The 11,392-nt window shown below is 53.7% G+C and overlaps 1 protein-coding gene across 3 annotated transcripts in view; it reads right to left on the bottom strand.

The window, feature by feature from the left end:
- The window catches only part of Cntn2 (contactin 2), a 29,580-nt gene extending 19,254 nt beyond the window's left edge, over window positions 1–10,326 (bottom strand). Inside the window, exons 1-3 of one of the 3 annotated variants that reach the window (XM_052736904.1) lie at window positions 10,106–10,326; window positions 3,299–3,379; window positions 1,593–1,753 (exon numbers count right to left, since the gene is read on the bottom strand). In XM_052736904.1, the coding sequence (XP_052592864.1) occupies window positions 1,593–1,668 (76 nt within the window). In that variant the 5' untranslated portion in view covers window positions 1,669–1,753; window positions 3,299–3,379; window positions 10,106–10,326. Of the gene's footprint in view, window positions 1–1,592; window positions 1,754–3,298; window positions 3,380–9,534; window positions 9,616–10,105 lie in introns of all 3 variants that reach the window. The other 2 variants (XM_052736906.1, XM_052736903.1) reach the window with 2 other exon arrangements.
- Window positions 10,327–11,392: the final 1,066 nt, after the last annotated feature.

The raw sequence follows: 11,392 nt of genomic DNA on the forward strand, positions 1-11,392 counted from the left end.
AGGCTGTGCCTCACTCACACCCACACCCACAGCATCTGGTCCACAGACGACCTCACATGGCCCACACTTCCTCCACAGCTACAGACTTACCTGTATATGCTGTCCCACACATGTACACAGACTCCTGGGCCAAGGCTGCCCCTGTCCCACATGCGCTTATTCTTTGTCCCCAGTTACTGTTTTCCCCAGAAAAGACGTAAGAACTGTTGCAGTAGAAGGAAGGAGCCAGAGAGATGCTATGTGAAGGAAGATGCAGCGCCTCTCCTCGCCCTGGGTTGTGAGTGGTCCAGAGCTCTACTCTAGGATCAGGTAAGCAAGCCAAGAGCAGAGAAGCACTTCCCAGGTCTCAGTAAGGAGTCTACAATCAGGCCACATGTGGGAGGTGGCAGCCCAGGTCCTGGCTCTTTGGCAATTGCCTTCTGACCCATTTAGATCAGGGTACCCTGAGCAATGTGCACACCTCTTGCTTCCAAAAGAAGTTGTCCCTAAGGGAGGGGGTACGGAGGGTCTTCTCCTCCGGCCTCTCTCAGTGGGAATCTCTTGCTCGGTAAAGTGAGAGCTTCCCACCCTGGCAGTTCCCCCAGTCTGGAGGACCCTGAGGGTAGATAGCTAGGCCCAGGGTCTTGGAGTTAGCCCGACTTCTCAGCACCCCCATCAAGCTGGGTGCAGGGTGGATCACAGCAGCAAGGTGAGACCCGGTGAGAGCTTCTGAGCATGCCAGCCGAGACGAAGATCTAAAGAGCATGGCTGTATCTTGTGAGTGAAAGGGAGGGTCTAAACTCCAGGACTGCAGGATGAGTGCCCATTCTCCCCCGTAGCTCTTTGGGAAAAAAGAAACCCCTGTTGATTTAAGTTTGGGGTTCAGGCCCAGCCAAACAGTAGCCAGCTGGCCTCTCAGCACAAGCCCTGGAGATACCCAGCTCCAGGACAGGAACTCCAGCTCTCCTCTCTCCCTTCTCTGCTTTCTGCCAGCTGCCTCCCATCTGATCTGAGCCTAGAGAGAGTGCCACAGAGATAGGACCCTCTGTCGGCAACCCTGCTCTGCCTCCTCTGGTCCCTTTCCGCCCCTCGCACCCAGGTTGCCTCAAGAAAGCCCTTCAGCATTGTTTGGAGTACCTGTTATCCCCTTGGGTCCAGGACCCTGGAGCATTCTTCAGGAAAAATTTCTGGATATGATGGAGGTGTCCCATGGCCTGGGGTGTCCAAGGTGGCTAGTGAGCATTTGACATGTGGTAAGTACAGCTGAGGGCATCGTTTTTTCATCTGAATCGCATGTTAGTCCAGGGGTCACACTTGGTGATGCCTACCACACTGGGCAGTGTGGTTCTGGAGGTCACAGCTCCAGTGGTTAGCATGGAGATCTGGCTGTGCCACTTGGTGATGTCTGACCCAGGGGAAGCTACTCAGCTCCTCTGGATCATTTTTTTCTTCATCTTCAGCATAATAAAGATCCATTACCTTTCCTCCCAACTTCAGAGGTAAGGTAAGATGCACAAATGGGAAGGATTTAGCAAGGAAATGGCCTCAGCCATGCAGAGGAATTGCCACCTAAGTGGTAGCAATGACTTAACCATATAATCAGGCACTCTTACCTGGAGAGGGGACCAGGGCCACTGTGGCCATCACCAGCAGCAGCAAGCGTGGTTTTTTCCTGCCGGGTGTCCCCATGGTGGGTGTTTCAGGCAGAGGCAGAGTTCAGAGGACAGGAACCACAGTCCACCTCCAGGAGAATCAACTGGAGACTTCGAGACACCTAAGGAGACAGAGGATGAGGGCTCTGAGCCACGGCGCCCTTCCCAGCTGCAAGCACATCTGGTTAGTGACTTGGTTTCCTGTCTGTGCTGTGGAGCACAAGTGCTCATCTCCCTCGGGTCCCAGAGGAGGGGCTTGGCTATTATGAAGGAGCTCTTCCAGGGCTGAGTGCCTCCTATTGCCCCCACCCCCCACCTCTCCGGGGAGTCTGGTTCTGCTCAATGCCCCGCCCTCCATCCAGCAGGTGCTGATCAGGAAGTGGAAGCAAAGCTAACTGGGAGGCAGGAACCCACCTGCCTGCTTGCCTGCAATCGTGATCCATCTGTATCAGGAGGAGCCCTGAGAGAGTGTGGCATGTGTCTGGGTGGGGAGCCAAAGGCATCTTCCTCTGGTGCCTGGGGATCAGGGCCACTCTCTCCCTCCCTGGTCTTCTCCCACAGCAGCCTGGGTGGGGGCCCCTAAGCCCCTCTGGAGCTGCACAGTCTCTGAACCAGGACTGATTTTCTCAAAGTAAGGGAAGCTTCATGACTTAGCTCTGCCCCAGGCTGGGGTGTCCAGGTGCAACATCTAGGTGCTTTGCATGGGGTCATGACCTTGGTCCATCAGCCACACTCCCACCACATGGGTTAATGGCTCAGCCTCTGTCTTACACTGGGATAGCAGAGACTTGGTACAATCAGCCTTGGCATGTCTCAGCAGAACAACAGCTGAGGAGACGAAGACCTCATTGGAGAGGCAAGGACAGGAACAAGGTCACCTCTCTACTCCTCCCCAGGAAGAATTCCTGACTTCTGGGGGACAGGGACTCCCAGGAGCTCCCTTCTAGGTGTTAGGGTTAGCCTGGTCATCACAGCCCATTCCTCTCTCTCGGAGCTGCCGCAGGGCCAGGGCACCTGGCTACAGATTCTGCCAGCCTGCCCTCCCTCCTGCCTGCGGAAGGCCCGGGGCAAGGCTTTCCCCACTAGCTGGCGGTGGAGCCCTGCTGTCTGCATCTGTGTCCTCTGTGAAATTGCTCTCTTCCAGGTCCTTCAGCTCAGGCTCTCTGATGCTTCCTGAGAGAGCCGTCAGGCCCGCTGCCCGTGGGCTCAGAAGGAAGACCGTGCAGATGAATGTAGGCTCAGGATGTGCCTCACTTCACAACCCCTTCACTCATAGAAGTCCCCAGCCCTCCTCCACCTGGGCTCTTACCACCTTTCCTGCTTCCGGCCACCCAAAGTCAAGATGAGGAGGGCCCTGGGCTTGCCAGGGTGTGTGGCAGGGATGTCCAGCAGTCTCAAGAAGCAGAGGTGGGGGGTCAAGAGGAAAAGCACTCCCCTCAATGTGACCCAGCCTCATAGTCTCTGCTTCTTGTCAGGAAGTGTGTCCAGTAGTTGTCAAGCCCCGTTTGGCCACCCCATTCTTGCTACTCTTAGTTCTGTACTAGAGTGCAGACAGTGGGCATCTCTAGATCCCCCCACCATCCACAGTGTCTCCCCCAGTGGCCAAATTCATTTCTCCCTAGGGAAGGTGTCCTCATGCTGCAGGGCATTGTTCACACCTCACCCACCTGGAGGCACCCAAGATGTACCAGTCTTCTGAACACAGAATTCAGCCCTTGGTCATCCACAGCTTCTGCCTGTGGGACTGTCTCCAATGGAAGACTGTCAGTCACCCAAGAGGAGAGGCTTGTCCCCTGTCCATCTTTAGACCACTGTGCCCAGAAAATTGTCTGGCACATAATATGTGTCACACTCAACTAATCGAGAACCACTCTGACTGTATGCCTCCGGGAGCCAGTGGACACAGGACACACAGGCACTCACAGTGGAGCCCAGTATACACCTGACCAGGCTGGGAGGTCTTCGGTGCTTTGTGTGGCAGCCCAGGGCATGTGGTCCATATGCCCATACTCACACATACAGGTACACACACACACACACACACACACACACACACACACACACACACACACACACACACAGAGGTCTCCAGACCCTCCAGCAGGGTCACAGGGAATCTCAAAGTACTCCTCTGGGTGCCACACAAATGTGAGTTATTATCCTCAAAACAGGGGGATGCTGCCTCAGTTTGGAGCCCACCCACCCATCCGATGATTGGGAAACTGATAGACCGGAGTTTATCAGTTTAAAAAAGACCTCATCCTTTTTTTTTTCCCCTGTAAAGATAGATTATATTTTAAATTATGTGTACTTGTGTGGGTATGTGCATGTGAGTGTAGGTGCCCACAGATGCTGGAAGAGGATGTCAAACTCCCTGGAGCTGGATGCTGGGAACCTAGCTCAAGCCCTTGAGAGCAGTACATATTCTTAACCACTGAGTCCTCTCTCTAGCTCCCTGACCTCATCTCTTTACAGCTCTATGGGCTTAGACAAGTTATTCCCCTGTTGGAGCCTCAGTTTTCCCATCAGCAAAATGGGGGTTATGTGGGCCTTACAGAGTGGTTCTGTGGCTACATGAGGTATCACCTGTGCTGGTTACCAAGTAGCTGTGAAACCCCAGTGCCATTTGGACATCTATCAGTCTACTGTGGGGAGAAAGGGAGAGGATGGGCTCTAGATACCCCCTTCTCCTGCCTCCATCTCCTCTGGTATCCACTTCCTGCCCTTGACTTTCCCAGGATGCTCTCTTGCTGAGGGACTTGAAAATCATCCCTGTGACTGGAGAATCACGAACTCACGCCTGGCACGGAGAAGCTGCTCATCATTTACTCCTGACCTTTGTCAGCCATCTGGGCTAGAGCTCAGCTCAGGCACAAGGGGGCCAGTCTGGGAGGTGCTTATCTGAACACACCAGAGCAAGACAGAGATGAAGTCACAGTGGTCACTTCCGCCATGTAGTGGTCAAGATTCTGTGTTGTCTTTCTGGTGAAGACTGTAGATTATGGATAATCCAATCCTACTGCACACTGGAAATGTTAGTTTAACTCAGACTTTTCATTTGCCATCAGTCTGGGTGCCCTCTAGGGACCAAGACCTTAGAGGAGGTGTGTGTGGGCTAAGGAGGATGTGGGGTTTCCCCCTGGGAAGCACTGGACATCAGTTGGTGTGATCAGATATATATTGAGCCCCATTGCTCTGAATAAACAAGTAAGAGCTCACATACAAGTTTGGAGTAAAGGTTGGAGCTTACTGCCTCCCTGAAGATGAGGCAGCTAGCATCCACCATGCTTTGCATTCATTTCCATTATCATGCATGCATGCATGCATGCATGTGTGCGCGCGCGCGTGTGCGTGTGCATGTGCATATGTGTGCGTGTGTGTCTGTGTCTGTGTGTGTGTGTGTTTGTGTGTGTGTGTGTATGTGCACATGTGTCATGGTGGTGGGAGGCAAGGTCTTCTCTATGCCTTGAACCCACAAGCCTCTTGGCCCAGTTGGGATCACAGGAATGTGCTACCACATCCAACCCCATTGCAGTGTTCAGTGACCACGTGCCAGGCATTGTTCTGAGCACACGGGAGGCAGGAACTGAGACGCCCCCTTTACGGCACTCCCCGGCCAGCTGAGAGCAGCCACGAGACGTGCTTCCAAGTTGAGAGATCAGTCGTCTCCCCACCCCGTCTGCCCGATGACATGTTCTAGAAGGCCCAGGATGGAGAGGACCTTTTTGTCAGGGTGAGGCTGGAGTGGAGTTATGCCAGGCCCAGATTGACCCTGCCAGCTCTGAGCCAGCCAAGCCTTGCCCAGGCCAGCTGCCCTGGTGCAGGGGTACAGGCACAGGCTGTCACAGTCGGGCACAGGCTGTCACCATCAAGGGGCTGGTTCTGTGAGGTACGTGGGGGAATAGGCCATTGAGAGGTTCAGAGACACTAGAAGTTTCCAGTCCAGGAAACCAAGGGTGGGGGAAGGACTGCTTGGGGACAGCAGACTATCAACTAGACTCCAGCCAACGACAGGGTTTCTTGGCTAAGTCAAAAAAAAAAAAATACATAGCCTGGTGCTGCCTCCTGGGATGCCCAGCTCTGGCCCCAACTCTTTCCTTCCCAGTCAAGGAGATCAGAGAATTAAAGGGTGTGGTGGTAGTGCATACAGTTTGGTGGGAAGGAAGGGTCTGGAGCACAATAGAAGACAGAGATCTAGGGTCAACCTAGCGTGTCTCCGGAGTTATAGGGCAGGTTATTGAGTCAAGGAGCCCTAGCATCCCCAGCTAGTATAAACTGAGTTCCTGCCTTCAGTACCAATCTCTTGCACTTCAGTTTCTGTTCTGTAAAATGGGGACAAGAAGGGTCACCTCAAGGGATGATGGTGAAGTGAGAGCCATACCTGGGCCACTGCCAATGCTCAGGAAAGATGGGATCTTATAACCAAGCTCTCCTTGTCCCCCAGGATATCCACATACACTGCACTTGTGTGAGTCAGGCTTGCTGACACAGTCTTGTGCTAATGGCAAAGGTGCCTGTCATCTCTCGACAGAACCTTTCCCTCACATTCCGCGGGTGTGATGTAATGAGCAAACCTGAGCAATCACTCCGGATGACGACACAAAGATAGCCTACTGGCATTCTTGTACCCAACACCACATGTTCAGGGAACATGGTCTGGGTGGGTCCATAGTGCTCTCAATGATTTTTTTTTCTCATGTGCCCAACTCCAGGAGGGTCTCAGTCACCACAGCCTGCTGGGAAGATGGGGCTCCAGGCAGAGGTGTGGAGGCTGCTGGGCTGCTCAGTGTGCCAGGCCGGGTGCCACTGGGCAGGGGAAGGGCCTGAAGTAGAGGTGCTTGGGGAGGAGCGGATGGGACAGGGACCTTCAGCTCCAAGTGAGAGGGAGTGGAAGTCCTCAGCTCTCCTTCCCCAGCAGGCATGGATGGCTCTGTTTTTGTGTTTGCAGCTGGTTCCTGAGGAGTCAATGCAGATAAGTCCCATGGGGATACTGGGATTCCCAGACTCAGAGGGCTGGATGAACCTTCAATACCAAGTGAGGGAGTCTGGCCCTTGGTCTGCAGCCTGGAATCTACAGACTCTTAACTCTGAGTCTACCCTTCAGAGTTAAGAGGCCAGAGGGATAGGGATGGGGTTGGGGTGACTTAGGTCTTCCTGGAAGAGAGTGTGGGACTAGGGTCCAGTCATCCCAGACCTTCAGTCATCCCACTCTGCTAGCCCTTCTCTGTGTGTTCTGTGAGGCAGCAAGCAAGGGCCTTGGAAGAAGGATCTCACACTCCATTTTTTTTTTTTTTTTTTTTTTTTTTTTTTTTTTTTTTTTTTTACAGTGCTGGGCATCAAACCCAGATCCTCCCATATGCAAGACAAGCCTCCTTCTGCTGCTCTTTACCCGCAGTCCTTGGAAGGATCCTTTGTGAAACTGGAGGAGCATGAACAATTGTTTCAAGTGGTTTCCAAAGGACCAAATTTGGAAGAAGAGAACCTCATGCGTTAGCAGGGCAATTTTTGCATGCCTACTCCCTTTACTGAGAGGAGACTCCTAATTCCCATCCCATCCCCCAGCTCTCAAGACAGTTTTCTGCAAGCTGGTAGAGAACAAAAACCTGTGCATATGGGGAACCTCAAAGTCCTGGGGATTAACAGAGGTTGAGATGGTATAGGCTTCCTCTGGAGGAGAGACCCTATGGTTTCAAATCAGGATGGGTGCCTGTAAGCAGGGCAGGGCTTGACTTCTGCAGTTCAGAACCCCTTGGACCATATGGTTGAGATGAACATTGAGGTTTATTCTAGTGTGTCCTAGGATGGATGATGCTCAGGTTTGGGGTGAAGACATTGCATCCCTTTGCTTTTGGTTGCACCTCATTTAGTAGACAAAGAAACATGGACTCAGTTTGTACAAGGACTTGTTAAACCACAAAAAGGAACTTTCTTCCAGGAGAGTGAAATCCATCCTGTGAATGCTCCAAGTTACCAATGGCTCTGGGGATTTTGGTCTAGATGAGGACCAGTAGTCCCCCTGAAGAACCAGAAATGCCAGCATATAGGCAGATGAAAAGGATGTCATCGTTTGCCATTTGAAAGAGGATGGCCTGAGGCTGGAAGAAATGTACCTGTCACTCAGCCTAACTTCTGCCTCTGGGCATGACTGTCTCAAGCCTTGAACTGACCCCAGCTCTGCAGCCATCTTAACAGACATGTGACTGGGGGTTACCCTATGCCTCTATTTCCTTCTCAGAAGTATCTATTGTCTGATCGAAGCTCCTCATTCTTCAATGGCATGTTCTTTGCTCTGGTTCTTCCCTGTGTGCTAATAAACCACTTCTTCCCTGATGCTCTGGTTCCACTCCTAAGAGTCTCTCTAAAAATACAAATACCTCCCATATCCCTGCTTGCAGATCGGCTTTGAAATATGCTTCCCCACCATCATTTGGCTGGAAAAGCCCTCTGGCAGAGGGATTTTGCAGTCTTCAGGCCCTCCCAAATGCAAGGCTGATAGTATCAGTATAGAGGCTGGCTCAGATGCATCCTGCCGTGTATACACTCCTTAGGAGAGAGCTGGGGTCGGTCCAAGGCAGGACATACAACTGTCTAGCGGGTCACAAGTACTCAGAGTCAATGCACCTGTCCCTCCACTTAAACAGTGGCAGCAAGTGGAGGTGCCCAGTGGAGGGTCACTAGGGATGGAGTCTGGAGGTAGACTGAGGGCCTGTGGACCTGAGGAGTACATGCTCTGGGACAGGAGATACAGGGAATGGCTTGGCCTGCTGGAGACTAAGGAAAGAGAGTAATCCCTTCTGTGGTCCCGCCTCCCTAGGCAGCGCGCCTCTCTTCCCAAACCCCTCACTTCATCAGGACAAGGGCAGCGGCTTCTGAAGAAGGCAAGCGGACCTTGAGTGTCTTTGATGCCATCAGCTTAGGAGTCTCCTATCTGCCTCATCTCCTGCCTGCCTCTAAATTGGCCAAGATCTCCCACGGGACAGTAGGAAGGACTTTGACCTTGTGGCAGAAGCACTGAGTGGTTCTGCCTGAGCCTGGCTCTCCAGAGTTAGCTGGTGGCGCCCCTGGGAGGAGCCGAATGCTTCTGACTCTGAGGCAGCCCGGAAATATGACACCTGTTTTGACCTGCAGACCGTTTCTCTGCCCCACCCCTGGAGCCTCAGCCACGCTTGCCCCTCCCACAGGTGGTCTACTCTTTACTGTCCTGGTTATTTAGTGATGCGTCTGGTCCCTTTGAACAGGACCTAGGAGAGGTGGTAGATCACCTCAGAGGCTAAAGCGGATGATGGGTCATCTGAATAGAGGCTTGAGAGAATGCCTGAAATAGCTCACTGGATGAGCTCAGGACCAGGCTATGTGGACAGTACCTTCTTCCGCGCATCCTTGGCAGAAGGGAATGGTGTTCAAACCCACCCTTGTCCAGGGCTGGGGTCATGTGCATGCACAGTCACTCAGTGCTGGTCACACTAATTACACATGTACTAACAACTTCGGCAGCTTCACCCTGAAGATGGGAGGAAAGCTCAGCTCCCCTGCCTCCTTGGGGTAGGGATGGGGTGCGTAGGGCTTCAGGGTCCAGGCTGCCTGTGCAGCCCAAGGCACTCTCTCACAGGCGCAGCCTCATCTTAGCCCCTGGGCCCCCCGTGCTCCAGCCAGTCTAAGAGGTGGTTCCAGACACTCCCCAACTGGTACGGCTTCTTTCCTGCAGCCCATTACATAAGACACGGGGCTAGGCAGAGGGGTTGCCCCCTCTCTCTAGAATCCCCTGGAAAGCCAAACTTTGAGCAAATCCCTCCCTCCCACCAGTGAGGCTGAGGGGGAGGGATCTGAGGAGAGGGTTGACGGGGGAGGAGGGGGAAAGGAACTGCAGGTGAGATTCCAGCCTCACCCTTGGGATACGACTTGCCTCAGTTTCTCTCCCAAGTCCCAGCTCCTGGACAGTCTTTGTCCAGACTTGTGTTGGGCTCTCCTCTCTTCCACAGCCTCCCTAGTCCATTAGAACCAAGACTTTGAAAAGAGGCCATCCGGCAGAAGCAGGCCCCCATATGACCTCAAATTTGGGATCTCAGGTTCAGGTCCATCTAGGGACTTCCAGGGACAGGGTAGGGCCTGGCTTCACAGAGCTGCTTGGCACTGGCTCGGGTCCAAGGCAGGCCCAGGAGCCCCTGCCCCCTTGGCAGTCAGTTGCCACTTCCTGCTCAGATTTCTGGACCCTCCTGGGGGCCAGCTTCCTGGACCGGTGAACCAGGCCTTGCAGAATGCCACCCACCTAGACAGGACGGGGGAGATCCTGAGCCTGAGGGGGTGGCCACTGTGGGGCTGGGGTGAAAGGTCAACCGGGACCCAGTCTGCTGCGTGTCCTTGTCCCCTTCCAAGTTTCAGGGAAGATGTTTATAAGGGCCGAGCGCTGAGCCCCTCCTGAACAGCACCCGGGGAAGCCCCTGGACTGGAACAGACAAAAAACGAGAGGCACCTACCTGGAGTGCGGGAAGGGTGTTGGCTGGGGCAACGCTGCGGCTACCCTGTGAGCAGACCCTGCCGCCAGCCTCGCAGCTGCTTGGCCCCGCCGGCCGCCGGCCTTAGCCACTGGCTGTCCTGGCGCGGCGGCAGCGGCAGCGGGCGAGGATGCGTAAGTGTGTGCGCGCCCCGAGCCACTGCAGCATCTCTGCATCAGGATGCGCTCCTCCCTCTCGCAGGCTCCGCTCACTGGCTGGCTCTGCTCCTCAGCCAACGCTCGGCCGGAGATGGCTCCCTCTGCCCCCTCCCACCCCGACGTCCCCACCCTCCCGGCTCTACCTCATTTGCTGTCATTTAAGGACCAGGGAGCGAGCCGCCGGAGCACCGCCGCCGGCCGCCGTCTGACATCAAGCTTGGGCAGCTCCGTGCCCAGCCCAGAACTGACAAGGCTGCAGAGGGGTGCGCTGAGGAGGCACAAAGAAAAGTGTCTCTTGCTCCCGAAATCCTGGCGACACACGAGCACCAGGTTTCTTGCCTCGCTCCTTCCCTAAACCCTTGTCAGAGGATGGGATCCAGATAACCTCCAATTTTCTGTGTGGGACAGCTGTGATGGAGAGGGGTCAGCCTCTGTCACCCCTGTCCCCTCACCCATCACGTTCCTCTTCCTTGTTTTTGCCCAGAAGTAACATGGGATTTTTTTTTTTTTTGTCAAAATGGTCAAACCACAAAAGAAATTAAAAATCGATAGCCAAAGTCCCCAACCTCCATTCTTAACAATTTGAGTACTCCCTTTTAGGTTTATATTTTCACTTGCATTACATGGGTTATTAGGATTTGTTTATGAAAATGGGATCACAAAATACATCATAATTTGCAAAATATATTTGACTATATAATTGAACTTGGACATCTTTGCACACCTGTACACCTAGATCCAGCCTATTTTCAACCGGCAAAAATGTGACTTCATGAGAAGCTCGTGGGACCGGAGTCTGAGTCCCTGGAGGGTCCACTCTGTGCTTTGCTATTGATGGGTGTGTGTGTGTGTGTGTGTGTGTGTGTGTGTGTGTGTGTGTGTGTGTTTGGCTAGTGCCTTGCCTCCGCTGAGCCTCACTGTAACCTAAAAGAGTTAAAGATGGCCAAGACCTCTGCTGGCTCCAGGATTCCAGGTGCTCACCCTGGGTAGTGGCACGCCTCTCCCGCTCTGCTCCTGTCATGTGGGGACATGCCCGGGAAGACTGAAGCCTGCAGGCAGAGCGACCAGCCATCTGCAGCACCAGTCAGCCCTGACAGGCCGTCACTGTTGT

Source organism: Peromyscus californicus, unplaced genomic scaffold (genome assembly GCF_007827085.1).
Source record: "Peromyscus californicus insignis strain IS unplaced genomic scaffold, ASM782708v3 Scaffold_14__1_contigs__length_90479793_seg_2, whole genome shotgun sequence".
Classification (NCBI taxonomy): domain Eukaryota; kingdom Metazoa; phylum Chordata; class Mammalia; order Rodentia; family Cricetidae; genus Peromyscus; species Peromyscus californicus.